The sequence below is a fragment of the Pochonia chlamydosporia genome, chromosome 3 (genome assembly GCF_001653235.2).
Source record: "Pochonia chlamydosporia 170 chromosome 3, whole genome shotgun sequence".
Lineage (NCBI taxonomy): Eukaryota > Fungi > Ascomycota > Sordariomycetes > Hypocreales > Clavicipitaceae > Pochonia > Pochonia chlamydosporia.
This window is the reverse complement of record NC_035792.1, coordinates 1,032,259-1,056,741: the sequence shown is the minus strand read 5'-3', so window position 1 is coordinate 1,056,741 and position 24,483 is coordinate 1,032,259. Positions and strand designations below refer to the sequence as shown.

Sequence of the window (24,483 nt, the reverse complement as noted above, 5' to 3'; positions counted from 1 at the left end):
AACGGTGTCTCATGCCATTGCCAGCTCCAGGTAATACAGAAAAGTACTCTCCTGCAAGACGGTTTTGTCTCAGATTGCTCAGATGGTGCTTGCAGGTGCTTGCAGACACTCGCACTTGATGCCAAGTGAGACATCCGCCATAGATGTGAGGTATGGATTACCAGGCAAGGAAAGTATAGCGTCACGTCATGGATAAACTTTTTTGTTTCATGTGGCCGTCTCATATCAAAGGATGCACATCCTTTTTCGTTGGTGCGAACCACGCCAGCAGAGTAGTTATGACCTGTAGAGTGACACATTCGCACACGACCAACTGACCCAATTGAGCACCAAGGCGAGCTAAAGGTGTCCCTGGTGGAAGGGTCTAGATGTCAAACTCGACCCTCTTTGGAACTGGGATATGGTAACACATGTCCAAAAGCTCGTCAACTTGTGGGCGGATTTGTCGTCGTCATCTCTCCCTTTTTCCGTTCATCCCGGACACGAGACGCCCCCGAAGATTTCCCTTCCCCATGGCAATGCCAACGTGGTAACTGGCATTGATGTGGCTGCTTTTGCCCCTTGGTGCCACTTTCTCATCAAGATCGTGCCACCCTTGGCCAGTGTCGAAACTGGCAGAGGGCTGGGCAAACTGGAGCGAGGCGCCGGTGGTCGGATGTAATGTTTGCATGATGATTTCCTCTCTGGGATGCCGGCGGGGGCAAATTTCGACCAGGACTAGCAATGCACAGTGCCGGATGCTGTGGTTCACGCCGTGTAACAGTCAGGTTGGGATGGAAGCCCAGAAATGGATTGTGCAATACTTAAGTAATCAATCTAAAAGGACAAGCTACGACAAGCTACCCTTGTGGCACCTTGCTGCCGATTTTTATTGTTCACGGCCCATTCGTGAGACTAAAAGGGGAAGAAGACTTGAGGACGAAAGAAATCAAGCGACGATCTGGTTGGTGCCGACAAAAGAGAAGGTGTGGCTGGGCCGCAGAGTTGGTAGACACAAGATGAGAAATGTCCCAAAGGGAGACAGACAAATGGAGAGAAATCTGACATGTAAAAGTGAGCATAAGGCGGAACGAGGGTGCGACAGCTTCAGCAACGGCTCAGGCTGTATCTCTGCATTCCAAAGCTGTTCTGTTTAGCTTCGTGCTGTTGCTTGAACCAGGCAAAGAAGTCTGGTCTGATGCACAAGCTACCAAGCTGCCCAGAGAGATCGCCGGAGCTCCTCTATTCGTCCAAAAAAGTGATCGAGGCCATCAATTGATCGGTCAGGTTGCATCAACTTGCTTGATCCCCAGACCCGGCTGCGACTGGACCTGCAGGCGCCTCCATGCTTCCACCCCCAGTCTTCGTCCTGAGCAAACACCAGCCCAAAGCATCTAGTCACAATGCAAATGCACAGCAGGTAGCCAGAGACCCTTGCCTTTGACTACACGATGGGCTTCATCACTGCCGCGATGGCAAAAGCCAGAGGCAGGCAATGGCAAAAGAACTAAGGAAAAAAATCACCAGGAAAAGCGGGGCATCAGCAGCGATGACTCGAGGTTTTGGGGAATTTTGCGGAACGTTGAACTAAAACTGAACTGTGGCTATCACACCCGCTTCCAAACTCGTCACTGGTGGTTGTCCAAAGTTTCTTCAACGCAAGCCAGGGCCAGGCACCGTCGGTTTGGTTTTGTTGCCATCATCCGAAAGGGAATACACACCCATCAACATCCTTTTTCCATTACCTAACTCTCGCTGCAAAATGGGAAGCGAATCTTGTCATCCTTTGGTCTGGAACGAGGCCGTTTACTCCGCGCCTCCACACAGTTTGACGTCATTGTGCTGGTAACACACACATTTGCAGGCGATTTACACAGTACCACAGTATGAGCCCAGTATAAAATTCATTTGATTGAATATTCGTAAGGGCTCCCAAGGGCTCCCAAGTGCAGTGTGGCATCGGATTGTGCGGCTTGGACCAATGACTCGTCGGTTATGCGGCGGCTCGGTGCGCGCTGGGCTTGGTGCTGTTATTAGAACGACACGGCGCTGGGGCCTGTCCAGATTCAAATTCGCCGCAACGGCAGTCCCGAGTATACGGTGCATATATGTGCGGATCTACTATGTGAGTTCAGACTTCCAGGGTCGTGCGATCCCCATGCTACGTGTTAGGCTATCGCGAGGTCCCAGCCAAGGATCATTGAACACAAAGAGGAGCCGAGAAGAGGGTCAAAGAGGAGAAGAGGAGAAGAGGAAAGGAGACGAGACGACCAGGCGGGATTAGACTGACTAGACGTAAGGAAGGAAGCGAGGAAGGAAGTGAGGAAGGAGGGAAGGAGGAGGAGGAGGTGTGTAAAAGAGGCAAGAGGGGCCTCAGACGAGACATGGGGGGGTTCTTCACACTTTCGGCTCCCATCCGTCTCGTTCCAAGACAAAATTGTGTGTTTCCACATGCCTTTCATTTTCTACCTTCAGTTTTGCTATTCTACCTTGCCCTGCCATACCCTGTCGGCCATCCTATCCTATCTATAGAGCTCCCTTGCTTGTAGCAGGACAAGAGCTTTACCTGACGCGGTGTTAGTGCTTGGCACTGTTGCTTGATCACCACTTTTACCGCGAGACAAACTCTCTTATTCTGCCCGCTCGCCATCTTGCCTCCTCCCACCATTTCATACAAATCCGACAACTTGTCTCGGCCTCCACACTTTGTTCTCGTCTACTGTCTCTCTGCCACTTCTGAGCGTACTTACTCATTCTCTAAAGGCCAATGGCCTCGCCGTCGAGGTCTACTCAGGACGACCCTGAGTCTGATACAGGCTATGGACCAGGTCCAGCAATTCACCACATTTATGACCAAGGTCAAGGTTCGGCTGAGGGAGCTGACAGCAATAATGATTTACTCGAAAATCCGTTCGCCGACTCTGCCAGTCCTTCTCCCTCAGCTCTCGACGTGAATAGTCCACCTCATCTGCATACCACTGGAGGAGCAGATGAAGCTGAAGCTGAAGCTGCTGCTGCTGCTGCTGCTGCGGCAAAGCGAGAAAAGGGACGCGTTAGATTCAACAGCAATGCAGCAGCTTCGAGACCTCCCGCCATCAACTTTGAACCTCCTCCAAGGGTACCGGAGCGTAGGGATACGCCTTCTCCAAAGTTGCGGCCATCTATCTTGCGAGCAAACTCGTCTGGGTCCGTGGCTACTGCCAAAGATCTTGGTATTGATTTGGATTCTACCTCGGAAAAGGCTCTTTCGGCGGCTGTTGCTCAAGCAAGAGCTCAGCAGGTTGCGGCCAGGGTCTTGCGTGACTCTCCGCCAGGATCCAGAGCCTCCATGGAATCTGTTGCCACGACTGTCGCTAGCGAAGGAGATCAGCTCCAGAATGGCTCTGATATTCCTCTGCGGAACCTTGCCGCCAATGGAAAAGTTGCAGACAGCCAGACTCAAACTCCCGAGAACGAACCTGACCAGAGTGCACTAAAGGTGGAAGCGTACGACCTTGTCAGATCGCACACTCGCCGATTTGCATCCACCACAGCAAACAACTCTCCAGCAGATGAAGAAGCCATAATAGGCGCAGCAAACGTTGAACCCAGTCACATGAATGGAGGACTCTATGACGGCGTGTACAACGTTCCCGCGCCTCAGCAATATCGAGGCAGTGTACTCTCGCAACTCCTGAAGCTGTACAAACCATCCGACCCCGGCTTGCATGGAGGTCACCATTCCCGAAACTGGAGCTCGTCGTCCGCAGGTGCGGTAACGCCTCCTAGCTTGGAGTCTGGCACTGCGACACCTACCAGCTCTCGCAAGAAGTGGTACGAGGTCAATCGCTCCCAGGATACACTAGCAAACCTGGTAGAAGCTTCCACTCGTCTTGCCAATCCAAATAAACAAGCCCCGGAGCCCAAAAGCCCCGGCAAAAAACGACCTCACACCAAGCGGAGAACCAGCAGCAGCAATCGACTCAGCGGCCACTGGCACAAAGAAGAGGCCCGTATTACGGTACATATTGCTGAAACGCTGTCCCGTCAAGGATACATCATCAAGCTTTGCCGAGCACTTATGATGTTCGGTGCACCTACCCATCGACTAGAAGAGTACCTCACCATGACAGCTCGCGTGCTTGAAATCGATGGGCAGTTCTTGTATCTCCCTGGCTGTATGTTGATATCATTTGACGATAGGTCGACCCACACGACTGAGGTCCGAATTGTGCGTGCTACCCAAGGCATCGATTTGGGCAAGTTGAAGGATGTACACCATATTTACAAAGAAGTCATGCACGACGTCATCGGTGTAGAAGAAGGTACTCGCCGTCTGGATGATCTTATGGCGGCCAAGGACAAGTTTCGATCCTGGTTCAGGGTTTTTGTATTTGGACTGACGAGTGCGACGTGCGCACCGTTTTCATTTTCTGCACGACTTATCGATTTGCCTTTGGCGTTTTGTTTTGGCTGCTTGGTTGGACTGCTGCAGTTGATAGTAGCACCCAAGTCAAACATGTACAGCAATGTGTTTGAGGTGACGGCTACTATTGTGGTTAGTTTTCTGGCTAGAGCATTTGGCAGTATTCGAGGAGGGGACCTGTTCTGTTTTTCGGCGTTGGCGCAGAGCGGAATTGTGATGCTTCTTCCTGGATACTCTGTTTGTAAGTCGCCTGATTCCTCATGTGCCAATTTGCTGATGATGCCATCGGCATCTTGCACGTCGTCATCCTGCCGTTTTGATACTAATGTTGTGTATGCAGTGTGCTCGGCTCTCGAACTTCAATCTCGCGCCATTGTCCCTGGATCTATCCGCATAGTGTACGCCATCATCTATTCGCTTCTTCTTGGTTTCGGCATCACAGTCGGCGCTGCACTTTATGGCCTCTTCGACAACCACGCCACCTCGGCAACAACGTGCCAGAATCCCATTCCATCACTCTATAGCTTCATCTTTGTACCCTTTTTTGTGCTGTGCATCAGCATTCTATATCAGGCTAAATGGCGTCAGATGCCGGTCATGGTGTTCATCGCCTTTACCGGGTATATTGTCAATTTCTTCAGCAGCATCAAATTCGTGGCAAGTCCACAAATCGCCAACACACTTGGAGCGTTGTCTGTGGGTATTTTAGCCAATTTGTACTCTCGCTTGCGCCACGGTGTCGCGGCTGCCACTCTCATTCCAGCAATATTTGCACAGGTTCCTGGTGGCTTGGCATCAACTGGAGGTTTGCTAAGCGGTTTGAGTACGGCTAATCAACTCACCAACTCGTCCACGGTTATCAATGGAACGAGTACGGTGAGGTTCAACCAAGGAGAGTCGCTGAACACCGTTGTCTTCAACGTCGCGGCGTCCATGATCCAAATTGCGATCGGTATTGCAGTGGGACTGTTTATCAGTGCAGTGGTGATTTATCCATTGGGCAAGAGACGAAGTGGCTTGTTTAGTTTCTAATTTTGTAATCGTTTCTGTCATATTTCTTGTATGAAGGGGGTTTTAGGGGCGTTTTCATTGCATGGCGAATTGATTTATAGCGATTCATAGCGTCGGGTCTATACTAGCTTCATAGGTATAGACATTAAGCATGAGAAGGAAAGAATGTATGGAATAATTGAATTGAATCAAATAGTTGTTAGGAGTCATTGAGCATTCCCCATGTGCACATTTGTCATTGTATGATTTTGTGATGTCCATATCCGGGTTCAGTCTTCCAAAGTTGTTGGTCGTAGCCGTTTTATACGGACCACAGCCTGGGTCTAAGCAAGGCGGCCACCATCATCCACACAGCCTGAACCAATACTGAACACCAGACACCTTTGACATTTCACAATGGAAAGACAAAACGGCCAATCTCCCAAAAAGAAAAGAGCAAAACCATACAAAAAAAAACATACAACACCAGGTATTCGCTGGTCGTCACCGACCCAACTACTAATCTAGCGCTCGCCAGGTTCTCCTGGGAGATCAGACGGGATCCTGAGCTCTGCTGGCGGCTGTGGTCGTATGTATTTGACGATGGAGCATATTTCGCCTATGAATCTACACTGTAAAGTAGACGTGTGCAATGGCCCCAGCTTGGCCACCCTACATTTGCAAAGAACAGTTTGCACCGGACATGCTGTTGTCCAATTCACTGCGTGTCTTGATATGGAAGGGTTGTGCGTGTATTTCAGGTAAGACACTTTCAAGGATTTGAATGATTTGTCGGGAGATGCACTACCTGTGTCTGCTGAGGGCGCATATCTTTACTACATACAGATGGAGGAGCAACATGAACCTCATTTGTTAATGTTGTTGATGGTAAAATTAGCGCCTTGCCCTTGGCTTGAGCTGGAAACTGGAGCTACGGCCCGCCAATTAGCTCCCGCGTGTTCCCGCGCGCGATGAATCCTGCTCGATGGCGCTGTGGAGGCTGAGATTTGATATCGCGTCAAATGGAGGGCACGTCTATTGTATCTGCGCAGCCTACTTATTATTGCGTTTTATTTAGGGAGACGGAGGCGGCGCGAAGAGCTGTTGAGCTGAGTGGTTACGAGGGTTGTTGAGCCTCAATTTGCCGCTGAGGCTTGACCCGGTCCAGTTTCCGGTGTTGCGTCTGGCACATTCACAAACAAGAAATGACTGTGCGCTGTGCTGTGCCTGCGAGAATCTGAGGTTAGCGCCGTGGAAGGCGGCGTCCTAGAATTCCGTGTCGTTTTCTTTGTGTGTTGGAGATGCTTGGTGGGTATGATGTGGATGAGACTGAATTCCGCGTCAACGTTGAAGTAGGATGGCGGTAAAGTCCTTATGCTGTTGCTCGTGATATCGCTCATGGAACGCCACCATGAGCACACGGCCCAAGTTTCTCGTGAAGTGGTAGGCGATGGCGTACATAGCTGAACGACAATCGTTGCGACGTATTTCTCCGTGTTTGCATTGCTCATCATAGTTTTGCAGTCGAACTTGCGTCTGTGTACGAAGTACTCGGTATCAGTATCGGGAATCTCCTGGTTTGCTGTAGTACAGCCTTTGTGGGACCAGACACTTGCATGTCCAGTCGTTCGAGAAGATTGCACCCGACAGTGAGCATCAATCATTCAATCCATGTACCGACTGGAGTGTGTTTGTCTGGCCACAGGCGTCATTATCTGCCGCATCTGGGTAATAACCCCGGCCGATACTCATGTATGGGGCGTACATGATGTATGCACCTTGCAAAGCAAACTGATGCTTCCATGTCCAAGTCCATGTCCATGTCCGATGCAGCAGTTGTAGCCGCTGGAGATAGATGCAACAAAGCAAACCACATCAGGCACAGCCATGGATGTTTTTGTCTTGCTCTTGCCTTGTGCCTGTCTGCCCTTGCAGTCGCCCTGGTGGGCATGGACATGGCTTTGAGCAGACGGACAGGCAGGCAGGCATCTGAACTGCCTAGGGCTAGGCTTGCAGGCTTGCAGGCTTGGTGGAATGCTGTCTGCAGCTTCACATCTCATGAAAGCTAAAAGGGACCCCTGCTAAGTTCAAGCCGTGGTTGATCACAATCCTGGTTCGGCAGACTGATGAAACGCTAATACATACACGACTCGATGGCGACGGACCAGAGCGGTTACTCCTCATTGGCAGAATGGTCTGGTGACTTCATCTTGATGGGGGACCAGACACTAGACAGATTGGCACATCACTCACCAGACTCATTCGCGCATCCCCGGCCGTTTGTGCACGATTGTTGATTCCTGTTGACTTCAAAGGAGCCAGAGCCGCGCATGGGTCGCCTTTGTGGCCTGCGGCTGCGTGGGTTATTTATTGATGGCTGTGGCTGTAGCCTTTGGTCATGGTTTGATGAAATACACCGCGAGTCGCAACTGTTGACATGGAATTTGGTGAAGTCAAACAGATCTGGCCCGAAAGTAAGAAGCGGCCAGCCCAGCAAGCCCAAACCACCAAGGCTCCAGACACAGACCAGACTTGACCCAACACACAGTCGCAATGCAGACTGGACTGGACCAGGTTCGTGGAGACCTCTCAAAGTACCTCTACCGCACCACCATCATCAGCTCGTCATGCTCAGTACAGAGTACCTTGCTGCACATCCACGACATGGTGCTTTTTCTTGTACTCACCATGTTTAGTTTCAACCCGCGCCATTCACCATAATTATCACATACCGAGACCTTTCATCTCAACTCACCAGCGAGCGGCTCTAAAGTCAGGTCACCACCATCCGGCCATGGGCCGCTTGGCCGTAGACCACAGCCTGGACAAACCTTGACTTGACATGGACGCTTGAGTACGCCATCAAGGCACGGATCGTCCCCGCTCAAGTCCATGTTCCCCCAAGTCCAGTTGAGCCCACACGCACCAGACACCAGACTTTACACATGCACCACCAGACTCTGCTCCCATGCTTGCAGTCTGGTCTACTACAGTCAGTCCGGTACCTAGGTACGGAGTACGGACATGGAGCAGTTGGACCAGACCAGACTTGACTCCAGTCACTCGCTCGCTACTGCACCGTACCTTGTTGTTGACCTTTGCTACTTTTTGTACCCCGGCATCCTTGGTGCCCGCCATCCCGTCTTGGGTGGGGTCTGTTGTCCTTTCGTCTTGCGGTCCTGCGTCAACCCCAAGGCATCTCTTGCTCATCCATGCCATGCGCCGTTGCTCTTGGATATTCTGTCTGCGCAATCCATCGCTTTGCCATAGCTCTGGTGGCGTGAAAGTGAGAGCCTCTCTTTAATTTTTTCTCTTCCTCTTCCAACCCACGGCGCTGCAACACCACTTGCCGCTTGGCATCCAGGACGTATTTAGACCTTGCATCTGTCCAAGTCCACACGCGCACCAGACCTCAGAGACATCGCCTGTGTGCATCTGCACTTGAGAAGCTGGTTCATAGCCCCACCTTCCCACCGACCGACCTCATTTTGTTACCTGCACCGGCCGCTTGTATCTATTTCGTCTTCCCCCCAGGTCTTCACTCGCGGCAAGATACACTTCTGTCATCTCCAGACGAGGCGCATTTATTTCTCTAATACCAGGTCTCGCTCGCCTCCTTCATCACAGGACCTCGTCGAGCTGGGCGGGGCACGCTGCAGTTTGCTGAGTCCGCCCCTCTGCGGATATCCGTTGACTAGATTAGCATCAGCGAGAAAGAAAGAAGCAAGACCAAAATGGCCGGAATATTCAAAAAGGTGTACGACTGGCTTCTGCGGACTTTTTGGTGAGTTGGACTTTCCAAGCATTGCGGGCGGCCTCCAACCTGGCATGGCACAGCCATGGCCACATTTGCCCACTTTGCGACCTGCCAACGGCGAGAAACTGGTGTATGGTCGTGCTAACGAGATCGTTTTAGGGCGATGGAGATGGAGGTGACACTCGTCGGCTTGCAGAATGCCGGTAAAACGTCACTATTAAGAGTTCTTGCCGTAAGTCTGACATTCCAAGCATCTGGGGAAACTTGGCTGACAGAGCGCATCGGTAGGGTGGTGAATTTACCCTCGAGTAAGCAAAATCTTTCCCTTTCCGTCCGGTCGAAGGTTGGGATTCATTCTCGGTCGAGCATGTTATACCCTCGACGTTGGACACCTGAAGAGACAGAGACGTTGACTGACCAACCTTTCCCGTGCAGCTCAATACCAACGGTCGGCTTTAATATGAAGCGTGTGCAACAGGGCCATGTGACTCTGAAGTGTTGGGACATCGGCGGCCAGCCCAGGTTTCGAACAATGTGGGAGAGATATTGCCGCGGCGTCAATGCTATTGTCTTTATCGTAGACATTGCAGACGTAGATCTCATTCCCCAGGCCAAGGATGAGCTCCATTCTCTCATGAGCTATCCAACGTTGGCCGGAATTCCCCTTTTGGTACTGGGCAATAAGTCTGATTTGCCTCAAAAACTTTCCGTGGATGAGCTTATCGACGAATTGGATTTGAAGCTGATCCAAGGCCGGGAAGTCTGTTGTTACGGTATCAGTGCCAAGGAAGAAACCAACCTCGATGCTGTGGTTCAGTTTCTTGTGAAATGGGCAAGCCGATGATCAACCCCATCCCATTCTTCGTACAGACATCCGATGCTGAAATGATTCTCCGACGGCAATGATGACGCGTAACGACAATGACAGATTGCAGTACAGGTATTGTGCGCCCCGGGCTTTCCACGTAATGCCATTTGATAATGTTCCGCTGGTGCGAAAGGCAGCGTGGACAGTCATGCCACCCGGTGCTTGCGAAGGTATCCAAACATCTTTCAACGACAAGGCGATATAAACTTCTTGTTCTCTCACGATTCCATGAACACGGGTTGCCGGGTAGTACTTAATTTTTTAGCGATTCGTTTGACCTTTGGGTTCACTTTTAGTGTATTTTGGCCGTTGCCATTGATTGGGGGACATAGCGAACATTGTCGAGCGGGAGTAGAATAGGGTCTGGGGCTTGGGCCACACGGCATACAGATACTTGCCCAATATGTCGATTATTTTGTTTCTCGTTCTTCAGCTTTTCTCATTGCCAACCGCCTTATTTGCTCGTTTGAAGCGAGTAAGTTGCTGCTTGAGGTAGTGTATGTGGCAGAACAGAGTATGATGAATGACAACCTTGAGGGGAGGTATCGAGACTGTCTACCACCTGGCTGGGACATCAGATCTCCGAAAGCCCAATACTTGCGGACCGACTTGTAGCAGACGCCGTCCAAATATCTGCTAAACCGGTAAAGAGCCCGTCCCTGTGATTGATCATATGCGAGCCCGGAATAAATCAGAATCGCCGTGTGTCGATGATTGCCCACTGAGGGGAGGAGATCCTCCCGCCAGCATGTGTTGATTGATGGCTTGCGGAATGCTCGTGAGCCCACGACTGATGTCTGCGAAAAGGCGGCCGTATAGCTGGGCTAGAACCTTACAGTATGGTAGAATGAAAGGTGAAAGGTAGAAAATATCAGAGAGATGTACGACTCCGATATAGCTGGCGGAGAGGGAGCATGACAACGAACGACTTCTCAATGGCACCTTACTACTGGCTGAGAGGTGCTGTGTTGTCGCTGCACACGGGCCACTTTGGTGCGTTGGCCAACTCATCATTGCAGCTTGCCCACAAGCGACGTCCTGGTCCAGGCATGGTATCTGCGTGTTCCTTGTCATCTACCAGGTTCACCCTGTTCACCGTTTCTTTTCTTTTTTCCTGTTCATGAGATCGGAGCAGAATTAGTTGGTGCCCTTGCCCTTGTCCATATAAAATGGCAGAGATCTTGCAGCAGCAACTCTTGAATATGTGGAAATTGTTGGATATCGAATCGAAGGCACTGGCAAGCAAATAGTCGGCTTGCAGCCAACTGGGTCAATGCAACAAGCGACCAATGGACCTGGTACCAACACGCCAAATGGTGTCAAGTGCGTTTCTGCACAAACCTAGGCACTAGGTAGCTTGAGCATATCCTGCAGTAAGATTGGGTCGTCCATAATTGGTCAGTTCAGTGTCATGTCCGTCATGGTCGTGATGATTGCGCTGTCCCTACGCAAGTCGACTTGAAGATGTGCTGGTGCAGACACACTATGATGACGGTCGAGGGAGATGCTGTCAACATTGGAGCAGCTAGAAGTCCTGCGATGATCTGGTTCTGGTATTATTGGTCGCCTGGATGTGTATGATAGGTCCTGACTAGTGGTCGTCTAAGTTGTCAGCCATGCGTTAGAGGCAAGCATTTGGCAAGAACACAGTGGCGATTTCAAAAAGATATTCATACGGCTCAATAATTTGGATCTCGAGTATAGATTTTCGATTCGCCATGGAATGGTTTGGATGGCTTGGAAGAACAGCAAAGTTGGGCCAATTTCTGCGAGCTTCAAACATCTGGAGAAGAGTGCCCCAGCTGCTACAAGGAAGGTGCAGTGAGGGGAAGTCAGGATGGCTACTGCCTCCCACCAGACATCTTCCACCACATCGAACATGAAGAAACTTTGAATGGAGACTCCTAAGTACATGCCCTAGGAATGTTTGATTGCATCTGGCAATTGTGTTGCGAAGATTGCAAAGTGCTCACATACCTAGTACCTAAGCTTCGATGACTGAGCACGAAATAATAAAGCAGAGGTGTCTACTCCCAACAGACCTCGCATTGGATGTTGGTGCATTTCCGACAGCTGGGACATTCAGATCCATGCAACGCAGAATACATGGCCACTTTCTTATTGTGTCGAATATTTTTGCACAAGAAGCGTCACAATTTGGAACTTCACATACCCTCATGGGCAAAAGCCGCCTCTAGCCTCATGGCTTGCCCCCACAATCCATTTGATCCATTCATTGTCTCCCTCGAACCGACGTCGGCCATCCGAACACCGAGGCAAGCCCAAACGTAACCACCCGTCACCGCATTGACTGCTCTTCTCGGAACGTCGTATCCCAGGACAAGTGACTTGTTCTCCATTCAAGCCACCATTACAGACAGTTTGAGGTACGCCCTCCGAGTAATTGACCCCTCTTCAATTGGCTGTCCATCACCAACCTTTTGCTGTTGTTGGTGGAGACCATTGTCACGGGTTGGAGATCAAGGTCTCTTGTTGTCCTGCCAGTGAGGCTACATATTACATACCAAGGTGGCTTCACACAACTGGGCAATGAGGAACTCATTCAGCCGCCATCTTCACCAAACTACCAGAAGTTGGCTCTCGTCCCGCTCTCGAATTGCTTCACAAACCATAGGTTTTCAGCAGTGGGCGAAGTTTGCATCATCTACGTCGGCCAAAATGGGCGTCGACAGTATGGCAACGCAAGGAGATGCTGGTGTACATAATGCCTGGATTGGAGCTAAAGGCCCTTCTGCCCTTGATTTGAGAAGTAAGTTGCTAACTGGGTCAATGGTGATTTCAGCGAGACGTAATACAACAAATGTATGGAAGCTGACCAGAGATCATTCAGGCGATGTAATGACTACACCGACACCATCTATGCTTGCTGCTATCCAATCGTGTACACTTCTAGATGATGTTTTCCGTGAAGATAAGACAACAATGGAGCTAGAGGCTCATGTTGCAGCGCTGGCAGGCAAGGAAGCAGGGCTTTTCGTTCTGTCCGGAACGATGGGTAATCAACTTGCTCTCAGGAGTTTACTAACTCAACCTCCGCACTCTGTGCTGTGTGACCATCGTTCACATATTATCCAATATGAAGCTGGCGGGTTAGTAAGATTCATGCCCTAAACCCTATTCCCATTTATCTCAAATGGTGCCAAGGCTCATGCTGATCGTGTTCCTCTAGAGTGGCAACGCTCTCTGGTGCCCTCGTGAGAACAGTAGTTCCTAAAAACGGCATTCACTTGACTCTTGAAGATGTCAAACAAAATGTTGTACTCAGCACCGATGTGCACGCTTGTCCAACAAGAGTAATCAGCCTAGAGAATACTCTCAATGGCATGATTATGCCACTTTCTGAAGTCAAGCGAATCTCAGAATTTGCGAGACAACACGGGATCAAAATGCACTGCGACGGCGCTCGGTTGTGGGAGGCTGTGGCAGCCGGCGCCGGTACTCTACCCGAGTTCTGTGCTCACTTCGACACAATTAGCTTGTGCTTCTCCAAGGGTCTAGGGGCACCTGTTGGTAGCCTGCTCGTCGGCTCGGAGGAGACTTTGAACCACTCTCGGTGGGTTCGGAAATCTATAGGCGGCGGTATGAGACAGCCGGGATTTATCACTGCGTGTGCGCGAGTTGCCGTAGACGAAACGTTCGGCAGAAAACCAGATGGCAGTGATGGCTGGCTGAAAGTGTCACACGACATGGCCAAGAAAGTTGAGGCTTTGTGGAGCGGTATGGGCGGAAAACTCGTTCATCCCGTGCACACGAACATGTGTTGGATAGATCTCGACTCGGCCAAGTGTAGCGACGACCGCTTCATCGAGTTAAGTCGGGCTGCTGGTCTCACCGTATCTGGAGGTCGGCTGGTAACACATTACCAAATTGCCCAAAACGGGGAAGAAGTCCTGCAAAGGTTGGAGAAAGTTTTCCAAAAGGTCTTCGCACAGCCAGAGGAGGTAACATCTGAGGCGGGCGTCAAGAGCATTTACGAAAAGACATAATTTTGTCTGCGTTTTCCCTACTGTTCATATTTCTTCAACAATGCGACAGTACAATTCAGATAGTTAAGGATTCAACTCATCCGTCAGGTATAATATCCACACCAGGTGGTGCAAAAGGCATCCTTGTCAATATGCGCACATTCTGGGATAAAGTGAAGGCAGAGCGAGGATATGGTGAGTTTTTGTTGTTCCGTTTCGTCGCTTACGTCGGTGGCTCCTTCCACATGTACGAGCTGGAGCTCACCTTCCCTGCGTACGTGCTTTTGCCTGCAAACATACTTGGCAAGCCGTCGTAGGTCCTTTGGTCATCATTTTTCTGGTTGCCTCACGGCTTCAAATGTTCATGTTGAGCAATGGATGTGCCCAAAGACACACAAGACATTCTACCAATCACCGCCACCTCAGACACTTCCCTATCATCGCACAGCAAATGTTGCCATTGATGGATATTCGTGTCCTATTCTGAAGGTCCTTCACTCAGGAGACGGTTTGCAAACTCTTTTGATGCCAACTTCTATTGCTAGACCTTTCCACGCCGCCTCGAAGCTAGGTACATCGTTTGAATCAGTCTCAAAGATACCTCTACACCAACCACGGGAGTAAACATCTTCCCCTTTTTCTATGCCTAGTCCGTCAATCTACCATGTCACTTCATCTCTGCCGGTGTCTACCACTGTTCTTGTGGCTTCTGTCCACACTCTCGCTCTCAGCAGCCGTTTCGAATTCATACGATTTTGGCGCAGACCTATCCAGGCTTACTCGGAGAGATGACTCGAAAGCGCCTATTGTCGTCGGCCGCCTACCGTCCCCAGGAAATAGCACAATGCCATTGAGATTAGAGATCCGCAAGTTGAAGGACAATAAGTACATATGGGATCTTTATATTCTGGCACTGAGCATGTTTCAGTATGCCGACCAAGATGACCCCCTCTCCTGGTACCAAATTACTGGCAAGTGTTGTCTGAACACCGGGCACATGTCTTATAACTAATTAATCACAGGTATACACGGAGTGCCATTTGCAACATGGAACGGGGTTGAACCTATTTCGGGGGCCAACCAGTCTGGTTATTGCACACATAGTTCTGTCTTGTTCCCAATGTGGCATCGACCATATCTCGCCTTGTTTGAGGTAGATATTCGGCCCAAGCAGAAGCGTCTTTCAAACACGTCTGTGACTTGCTAACTTGTCACTTAGCAACAAATGTATAAAATGGTCAATGCAATTGCAATCATGTTCCCAAATGTCACTGAGAGGCGATTGTATCAAAAAGCGGCGTCCAACTTCCGAATTCCATACTGGGACTGGTCCCTCCCAGCACCGAGTGGCGAAACGCATCTGCCTGATGTTTTTTGGAGCCCTGTTGTACTACAATATGGCCCAAATGGTATACAAAATATTCGAAATCCCCTTTACTCGTACCAATTCCATCCACTAGATAAGGATGCCTTAATATGGAACCCAGTAGGTGCAGTCTTTCGCACTTACAAACTTAGGCTCACTCGCAGAATCAGTTAAAACAATGGAACGAAACAAAGCGAGCACCTAATATCACAATTAGTCTCACTTCGCCGCCGTCAAACAATGATGAGGTAAATACTGCCTTGCTGTCTAAACTACCAGAGCTCCAGCAAAGACTATACATACTGTTCTCTGATTATCACGAGTTCAACTCATTCAGCAATAAAGCCTGGGCTGTTTCGCAAGGCCTCTCATTATTAGACTCCATCGAATCCATCCATGACGTTATTCACATATACGGAGGTTCCAAAGGCCATTTGACCTATGTCCCACTGTCCTCGTTTGATCCTCTCTTCTTTTTACATCATACAATGACTGACCGACTGATAACAATGTGGCAAATTTTAAACCCATCAGCTTGGATTATCCCGATGGCTGCCGGGGAAACTAGCTTCACGGCTCTGAAAGGGACCATGCAGTCATCGAAAACGGCCCTCACCCCATTCTTTGCCGACAGCGACGGCACGTTTTGGACCTCTGACATGGCGAGAACCACGGGGGCATTTGGCTATGCCTACGCCGATACGATTACAAAACATGGATCCGATCAAGAACTGCGCGATGAGTTGATCCAAAAAATAAACGCTTGGTATGGCCCTTCTAGCCCAGTCGGCTTGATGGCGGGAGAAAGGGACACCAGACCGAGCGATATCGCAGCGGAGGGCCTTGAGACAGCGGATGACGAACAATCTAGATTAAGACCTAACATCAGGTACGATGCAAAAGACCCTCCTGCAGCACAGATTGTCAAGAGAGATCACTATACGGAATGGATTGCAAGCGTGAGCGTCAATGTAGAAGCTCTGGATGGCTCGTTCGTTGTTCACGTCTTTCTTGGTCCACCCCCAGATGACGCAATTAACTGGCATCTCGCACCAAATCTCATCGGCACAGTAGCCGTCTTCGCAATGAATCGAATGACTGGATCTCAGTCAAAGATATCCGGAGCGGTGCCTTTGACATGGGCAGTTATGAAGATGGTAGCAGCTGGAGAGATTGACGACTTGAGTCCCCGCGTGGTTCAACCTTTCCTAGCCGAGGTCTTGCACTTTGCTGTACAGTCCAGCAATAATTCGCGGGTCGACCCAAGCCTGGTGGATGGCCTCCATATTTCAGTGACGAGTGCAAGCGTCCGGATACCAAAAAATGAGTTTGAACTACCAGTCTGGGGTTCGGTGGTCGGGAGGCTGAAACTGTGGCCTTAAAAAGACACAAACGTATTCTATGGATTGTTCTTGTGGTTTGAGTCTAGGCATGACCTACTATTACAACTTTGGAATTTTACATACATTTTTTTAATTTCCAGAGGTTAAAAATCCTAATGTAGCACATATTTCTCATGTAAACAGAGTCCGGCACCCCTTTGGACCCCGAGACTGCAGTTTCTCACCTCACCACAAAGGCTATCTTCAATCCTGCACGAAGTCTGCGTCCTGTACGCCTCACTGCAAGCTGCTCGAAAAACTTTCTACGCCTAAGGCGAGAGATACAGCCGAAAGTATACTGCGTATTTAGCACATGCTTATTTAATACCTCGGAAGGAGTAAGGCAGATACCAATGCAACGAAGCTTGTACGAGGTTCGAGGACTTTGGCTCCTTATTAACATGCACAACGATCAACCAGGTCATCGTAGCCACCATATATTCCTTAAAGCGATGGACCAAATGAGTATTCAATATTTATTAAGAACCAGGTGCTTACACGGCCATATGAAGTGACTCCACGAGTATTTGAAGCGATTCGGCTGCTGGTCAACGATTAACTCCAAAATCTGTCGCTGCAAAGGACAACAGGTCTTGCAAATTGCTATCAAGCAACTTGAACACAACTGGCCGACTCGAACCGAAACAGTTTACTGGGCTAGACGTACCCAAATGTAATGGAATCATTCATCTAATTCGGTGCGAGAGCGAGAGCACGGCGCTGCCGAAGGACCGCTACCCTTTGTGTGTGGCATGCACGACATGGAGGGATATATGGTAGAGCAAGCAAAAGAAGCGGCTCCTCAACGCAACCGCAATCATTCACAGAAAGGGCTGCCGAAAGGCGAGCAAGGTCAGAGTGGCAAGTGGACTGTCAGTCTACATGAAGTGAGGTCTCGACATCTGATGAAGCTGCACTCCTCAAGGTCTGACCTTTCTCATTACACAAAATCGAACATCAAGCACCTTGTCGTCTCCGAGCACAAGCTATAGACCGCCCCTTAGCTTGGCCTAAACAAAATTGTACTGGCTGTGAAAATGTCAGAAGGGAGGTCTGAGCAAATCTAAAGTTGGTTGCCCAACGGTTAACCCGAGCATTGGGTACTGATGTAAATCGCTCGGAGGCTCAGAGGGTTGTATCACATTTCGCCTGCATCACAACCCCCCATCAAGTGGCAAGTTTGTTGATTCTATGCGACATTGATATTCATTCAGCAGAACTTGCCAAGACTGGGTGACATTTATCACGTTGGGCAAGGTTTCTTCACCATCTACGGAGTAGAAGACGAAAATAATCGAAACGAGATGATTGAAGGGCATTATTATGAACCGCTCAACAATGATGTTCTGCCAAGGATGTCATGTACTGCTCGTCAGTGGACAGAAAAATAGGCAACAGCAGCCACTCGGCCGAATAATACTCCAACCAATTCTAATGCCTCAGTTTGGTACAATTTTCTTAGCTCAAATTTGTGGCTGATTCCGTGCGACTGCAAAGTACCGACATATGAAAAGTCGCCAGGCTTCGTGGTGTCCTCATGACATCCCGGCTCGCCAACGAGTTTTGAACGAATGTCACCACCTTGGTACCACTCGAAGCACTTTGTTGATGCGGCATGCCACGTGTGACCACTGGGATATGTTGGTTCTAGCCTGTTCAGCAGTAGAGCAGGGATTGATTGAGCAGCCAGGTTGACCCTGTAAGTTGCCGCAATTGGCGCCGTGGATGTCGTTCTTGAACAGACTGAGGTCTATGTCTTGCAGATGGCGTGCTGCCTTGAGCCCGGGTCTCTATGCATGGAACAGGTGCCACCGTCTGGAACTGAGACATTGCCTATGTCGCGATTCGCCAGTGGTTTCTTGTATGGTTCATCATATGGAGCACAATCTCCATGATTTTCATCAAGGTCCATGAAATTTTTGCCAATCGGCCAGCGTTCGTGCAGTGAGTCGTACTGGACTAATGGGCTAAGAGTTTCTGTGGGTTTGGTGAGGCTACTACGCGAGCTTGAAGACAATTTCTGACAAGGAAAAACTAGGTACTGGCAAAGTCATTCGATAAACAAGAGATACAAGAGATATGAATATCTACTAATTTGTTGATAGGGTGCCTTGAGGAGGGGGAAGCCATTCATATGGCGGTCTACAGCAACCAACCATCAGAAACTCCATTAGGAGAGCGGCCTCTTGGCATTGGGCGGCCATTTTTGTGCTGGGACACCTTGATTTTTCACCAGAAAAAGTGATTACATACTTACCCAGGCGTCGATCAGATCTTCCCTAAAGAAGACACAGCAACAGGCTGACTCAGGGCAAGAAGAGATATGAGGGTCGATGACAAACACCGCCGTTTTGATTCACGCACGAATCAGACCCTTGTGTAAGCCATCCATAGTTGTCAACTATCATACCGATACCTCTGCGCTTCGATATACATCTGTCTCCTGCTACCTCTCCTGCCGAAATAAGACGCTCCAGCAGATCGATCCCAAGCAAAAAGATTATTGGTCTTTGCCACGAGCCATGTGCGTGGCCACCCATGCATACGTCAGTTTGCATTGCATTGCATGCCAATGCCAACCACCTCAACTGCATGGGCACTATGTTTCTGGGCCACACGGACCAGCCTTAAGCTCGCCTATCTCTACTAGGCAAGGCAATGTGGAAGCTGCTGCCTGTCGTCCACGACCCGAGGAGAAGTATGAAGAGCATCACACCATTTTTTGGCGGTATATACCGCTATTCAGATCGCATTTTAGTGGTACTGCCGGACGTATGATTCAAAGACCCTCCTCAGCAATGAATCACACCATCCAATTAGGAAAATCGCACGCACGCACGCTCCAAAACGCTGGGCGAAACTCCCATGATTAGAATCCAGAATCGTCGGGCAGTGGACCTGTAGAAGACCCGGCCCGGTTGTCTGATATGTCGCTCGTCTGTGTGAGTCTATTTTTAACAAGGGTTGATGGTTGGACCACCGGTCCCCTCTTGCCAAAGACTTCTCAGATGGATAGTATCCTTGTTTCCTTGGGAATAGTTACTGAACATGTCGGTTGCAATGCTGTGATTTCGTTGGCTATGCGGCATCCGCGGTTGCAATGAAAATGCAACATCTCAGCCAAAGACACATACGTGAGCTTAAGTTCTCAATAATCTCACGACTCTAGCATATTTGTTGACCTGTGTGTTAAACAAATGGCAGACACAGCAGTTGTTGAGAATCTTGCACTTTCCAGTGTCCCAATGCACCACATTGCAATCTCAACTTCAGTTCCCTTGCCGGTCGAGTCTGAACCAAGGCCGTCAAGACAAGGCTCAACATCAACACTTGCTGACTCGATATCACTCGCCACTCCACCATGGAGCCTCAGTGGTGATGTCTATTTCTTTTCGTGGTGGACATCTTTGTCTGCCGGGCGGAACCTCCCAGATCATGCGTACTCGCCCCTGGAAGCCGGAGCCGAGTTTGCCTCATCCCCAACAAGTCGACCAGTCGGTGGCCTAGGCATGATCCAGATATTGCGCTACCAAGACTCACCCGTCGGTCCGTACGACGAGATGTTAGTGGTCCCCGGATCGTTCGACTGGTCTCGAGGCACTGCCGGATACCCGGAGGTAGGACGCAATCCTCGCATCTCGCGTATATATGTTTCTCAAAAGCATGCCTGCTACAACGGCCGCTTAAGTATGTTGACTCATCTGACCCCTTTCATCATCACTACATCTTGTGTAATCCGTCGATGTTACCGGGGCTGTCGGGCAAGAAACAAGTTGACCCCCTCCTAGATTGGAACACTCCCAAACATCTCGCACGTTTCGACTGGGACTTTGCGCCAAACGGCTCCGTCACCGTCAAAGTATTCCCCTACGACACCGAGGGTGATACTACAGAGTCGGCGCCAAGCTCAGTCCCCTTCTTCCAGGCGACCTACTCGCCGGTTCGCTTCGTGCCCTCCTTCCCATTCGCAACCAGCTGGGTCAACTACCTCGGCCTCAAAACAAAGCTGGTGATGCCGCCGCTGCCGCAAGGCCAGGGCAGTCAAGGCGAATTACCTGGCACTCAGACATGGTGCTCCCTCATCCCCAACCAATACAGTCGTCGTACCACGATAGGGTGGTTTGATATCTCCCAGCGAGATGAAGAGGGGAACGTCAACGGAAAGTATGAAAACTTTTGGCCGGGCCTTGGCCGGTGGCAGTTGGGGATGAAGATGGAGAATGCTGATCTTCGGTTCGATCTCCCTGTTGAGTTGTGGGAGGAGCCGAGGGCTCATTTGTAATTGTCGTTCTTCCCACCTGTTATGTTCGTACGCAAAAACATAGTTCTGTTGACGATGGGGATCAAAATTGGTGGTTTGGACCTAAGATTGTATGATAGTTATATTCAACATATTCAACTTCCTCTTTTCCTTCTGGCTGTCACTGTGACCTGATTCCTGACAACATACTCGTAGATGACAACAGTGTAAATCCATTGAACCTCCATCTCACCCAACTTATCATCCCTATACCCAGGGACAGTCAGTAAACAGTAACAAGATTCACAGGCTACCACGTCAGCACATGACCAAAAATCTATTTTATATCTTTTCCATCTCCCCAATGCACAATACAAAATTGAGAAGACGAAAAAAAAAAAAAAAACTGCTCCCAGCATCCATTCAAACACCATACGCCAGTACTGAATGCATCCATGGCCCCCTACCCCCCAATCCATTTCCATTCCCTATCATTGCAGTTGCAGTGAGCTATACCCGCCGTGTACCTAGGTATCTAACCAAGCGTGTAATGAAATTCTACAGCCCTTGATTCCGTGGCGTCTTCCGTTCCTATTCATTAGATTGTGTACATGCATCGTGTAACATGCTGATGTGGTTCAAACCTGGCATGCTATGTAGCTACGTTCCAAGGTTTGCGTCGTGCTCTTGGTCATTCTGCGATGTGCAGATTTCTAGCCATTGTCCAGTGGTCGGGCCTTCTTTGGCGCAGTCATGTATAGTTTGACTGTCACGCGAGCCATGACTACACTCGGATCAATGGTCGTCGTCCATGTTTTGGCTCGACGTATTGTAGGGCTTCTACGCTCCTGTTGCCGACTTTTGCGTCATTACTTCACGGGCATAAAATTCAACCAGCATGGTTGCGTATGCTTCGAGGTCCTCCACGGGGACGGCTAGGCGGAAGTCGTTGAGGACGAGGAACTGAATTTCGAGATGGTTCAGCTCAGCAAGAGGGAGACCTCCGACCTGACGCACAGCAGTTAGATAAGTAAACACATGTAGTCGAGCATTCAAAGGTCAACATACCTTGGCGTATCGAGAATTGGTGTAAAAGACGTCGGAAAAGAACTTGCTAGCACAAGTCACCCCAGAAATAATCAATCTGTGGATGTTGAAGCTGTCGACCACGAAATATGTTGCGGGACTAACTGGGACTCGATCCTCCGGTACAGTCGCAGCCTTTCCAGACTCGTTTCGTCCGCCTGATGCTGTAGGGGAGTCTACCATGGCGTCGTCATCGTCATCGTCGTCTGCCAAGTCCGAATCGCTCTCGTCAGATTCGTGAGCATTGTCGTGCATCGTAGTGTCTCCGCGCGATGTCCCAGAAGGATGGGGGTGCGATTGTGATGCCGCTCGACTTCGCGATTGCTCGCTCTTCATGACGATTTCATTGACACGCTCCGTCATACGATCAAAGTAGACTAGCAAGCTGAGGAACACCTCGTAGGTCGTCGGGCAGTACTTGTGTATGCGGGAGAGGTAGCTCAAGATTGTAATCGCAGGAACGTTTTTGCCATGAAACGCCAACACAGAATGACTTAGGGGACTCATGTGGGAACCAGAGTCGCTTGACTGGTTAGCTTGCTGCTGGTGCGCAACGTTTCGCTGCATGGCATCGTGTTGCAGGTCGTTGGTGGTGGTTATCTTGGTGAGCAAGGCAGCCACCATTTCAATAATATCAGCGATGGGCATCCCACTGATTTCATACTTGATTTGGGCATTTGGATCCAATGATGTAGAGCTGCTTCCCCCCAGCATCTGAGCATCTGCCAAGCTCTGCATATGCGCCAAATCCCGGACATGAATGACTGTTTGTTGGCTGTCTTGCGATGTCTGCTGTGTTGAGCTCGGCCCAGCGTGGCTAAAAGATGAGGATGCTAACGAAGAGTCGGGTATGTGAAAACTTTGGCTGGATGGCGGCGACGGTTGCTGATGCCGTCCAGCCGCGTTCATTGAGCCTGGGGCATTGCGCAGAGGCTGATGGGCTGCAGAGACAACGTCTCCGGTCTGTGATGCCATTGAAGCCTCCTTCGCATCATCGACCGGCGACGTACCACTGGCAACTGGGGGCGATGAGGACGGCGGCGGGGAGGGAAACTTGGAAGAAGCTCCGTCTGCCGATGAAGTGCCGTCGGTTGCAGCAGACTTTCGTGCCCTCTGCTGCGTGGGTGAGCGCGTCGCAGCGCCAGAAGAGTTGCGTCGGTCGGTAGCCGAGCTCTCGATCTCGTCACGTCTCTGGGATCGTGGAGTCGAGGCAGCAGCGCGCGGTCGGCTCGAAGAGCGACGTGGCGGAGAGTCTTGAGCCTGCGATCGGGAGTGGGAGCGCTGGCGTTGAGGTGGGGATTGGTGCTGTCGGTGGTTCTGCCGTGAAGACGGGTTGACAATCATATCATGAAATCGAGAGATATCAGGTACCAAGTCGCCGATTAAAGCGGCCATTGCATCGTAACGACAGCCGAGGGTGGTAAGGTGAACGACGGGCAAGGCGCGTGTGCGGTCGGGCGTTGGTGTTTTGCGTGCGTGCGTCGCAGAACGAAATAAGTATTACTTCTTGGGAGTTAGGCAGCGGATGGGCTGCAAGGAGGAGCGCAATGCATTAGCTAAAGAATGGAATCAAGTGCAACAAAATCGCAAACAAGAAAAAAATCAAAACGAAAAATTCATAAACAGTCGTCAAGTGAAGCGAGCGAGGACCGTGAGGAAGAAGCGCTGGTAGGGACGAAGACGAAGCAGAGCAACGTAATGGGCTCAGGTCAGGGTCTAGGATGACGCCGAAAACAAGAAGTTTGACGGAGGGGAAGAGCCAAGGAAGGAGATGGAGTCTGGTCCAATGTCTGTCTGGTGTGGTCAGGTCTGGTCTGGTTTGTTGGTGCCAGGCGTCAAGCCGCAGAGCAGATTTCTTGGCTCTAGTCCCAGCAATGTGGATTTGCACCACCGCAAAGGAGAAGAGGGGACTTGACTGGATTGACTTTTGTGGTCCTCGATTCCTCGGGCTGAACAACAGATCGACCAGACCAGACTCAACCGTGGTCGGCTTCGGGTCTGGTGGCACTGGCGGATGATGCGGGCGTTTTTGACGGCGCTGATGCTGGTGGGGAGATGAGATGAGATGAGGGGACCGACTGACTAGGGGCGGATGAAATTGTAATAGAAATAGACCAGGCTAGACCATGTCATGATAGCACGATGCCAACGACACTTGACCTCAACTTGTATTCGATAGACCATGAAGCTCAGTTCGTAGCTCAATCACTTGGTCCGGTCCTGGCTGGTCCAGCCCGGTCCAGATGCGGCGTGAAACAGTAATAGCAGCATGTCGACCTTCCACGAAGATAGCCTCCGTACAGTCGCATCGACCGGCCGTGGATCGGGCAGTCGTCTTGTCTGGCGAAAATGTGTCGCACAAGAAAGTTGTATTGCTGACCCATCACTCCTTTTTGACATCAAATCAGGATAATAAAAGCCGGT

At 50.2% G+C, this 24,483-nt stretch overlaps 7 protein-coding genes across 7 annotated transcripts; 5 read left to right on the top strand and 2 right to left on the bottom strand.

The window, feature by feature from the left end:
* Nucleotides 1-2,746: 2,746 nt before the first annotated feature.
* On the top strand, nucleotides 2,747-5,416 carry VFPPC_04220 (hypothetical protein; the record flags this gene model as incomplete). The annotated part of the gene is made up of 2 exons (XM_018283607.1): nucleotides 2,747-4,625; nucleotides 4,725-5,416. 2 exons carry the CDS (start codon nucleotides 2,747-2,749, stop codon nucleotides 5,414-5,416), a joined length of 2,571 nt encoding a protein of 856 aa, XP_018144740.1.
* A 2,288-nt stretch (nucleotides 5,417-7,704) lies between these two features.
* Nucleotides 7,705-8,070, top strand: VFPPC_17753 (hypothetical protein; the record flags this gene model as incomplete). The annotated part of the gene is made up of 1 exon (XM_022429440.1): nucleotides 7,705-8,070. The coding sequence occupies one exon, from the start codon at nucleotides 7,705-7,707 to the stop codon at nucleotides 8,068-8,070; it is 366 nt and encodes a 121-aa protein (XP_022285522.1).
* A 166-nt stretch (nucleotides 8,071-8,236) lies between these two features.
* On the bottom strand, nucleotides 8,237-8,593 carry VFPPC_17754 (hypothetical protein; the record flags this gene model as incomplete). The annotated part of the gene is made up of 1 exon (XM_022429441.1): nucleotides 8,237-8,593. The coding sequence occupies one exon, from the start codon at nucleotides 8,591-8,593 to the stop codon at nucleotides 8,237-8,239; it is 357 nt and encodes a 118-aa protein (XP_022285521.1).
* A 515-nt stretch (nucleotides 8,594-9,108) lies between these two features.
* On the top strand, nucleotides 9,109-9,975 carry VFPPC_13589 (ADP-ribosylation factor family protein; the record flags this gene model as incomplete). The annotated part of the gene is made up of 4 exons (XM_018291364.1): nucleotides 9,109-9,158; nucleotides 9,291-9,363; nucleotides 9,420-9,439; nucleotides 9,567-9,975. The coding sequence occupies 4 exons, from the start codon at nucleotides 9,109-9,111 to the stop codon at nucleotides 9,973-9,975; spliced, it is 552 nt and encodes a 183-aa protein (XP_018144739.1).
* Nucleotides 9,976-12,678: 2,703 nt separating this feature from the next.
* On the top strand, nucleotides 12,679-14,006 carry VFPPC_04219 (threonine aldolase; the record flags this gene model as incomplete). Its single annotated transcript, XM_018283606.1, has 3 exons — nucleotides 12,679-12,769; nucleotides 12,851-13,109; nucleotides 13,190-14,006. The coding sequence occupies 3 exons, from the start codon at nucleotides 12,679-12,681 to the stop codon at nucleotides 14,004-14,006; spliced, it is 1,167 nt and encodes a 388-aa protein (XP_018144738.1).
* Nucleotides 14,007-19,930: 5,924 nt separating this feature from the next.
* VFPPC_04218 (hypothetical protein) lies at nucleotides 19,931-21,015 on the top strand (the record flags this gene model as incomplete). Its single annotated transcript, XM_018283605.1, has 2 exons — nucleotides 19,931-20,420; nucleotides 20,522-21,015. 2 exons carry the CDS (start codon nucleotides 19,931-19,933, stop codon nucleotides 21,013-21,015), a joined length of 984 nt encoding a protein of 327 aa, XP_018144737.1.
* A 798-nt stretch (nucleotides 21,016-21,813) lies between these two features.
* Nucleotides 21,814-23,454, bottom strand: VFPPC_04217 (cyclin-dependent protein kinase complex component; the record flags this gene model as incomplete). The annotated part of the gene is made up of 2 exons (XM_018283604.1): nucleotides 21,814-21,981; nucleotides 22,042-23,454. The coding sequence occupies 2 exons, from the start codon at nucleotides 23,452-23,454 to the stop codon at nucleotides 21,814-21,816; spliced, it is 1,581 nt and encodes a 526-aa protein (XP_018144736.1).
* Between the last annotated feature and the right edge of the window lie 1,029 nt (nucleotides 23,455-24,483).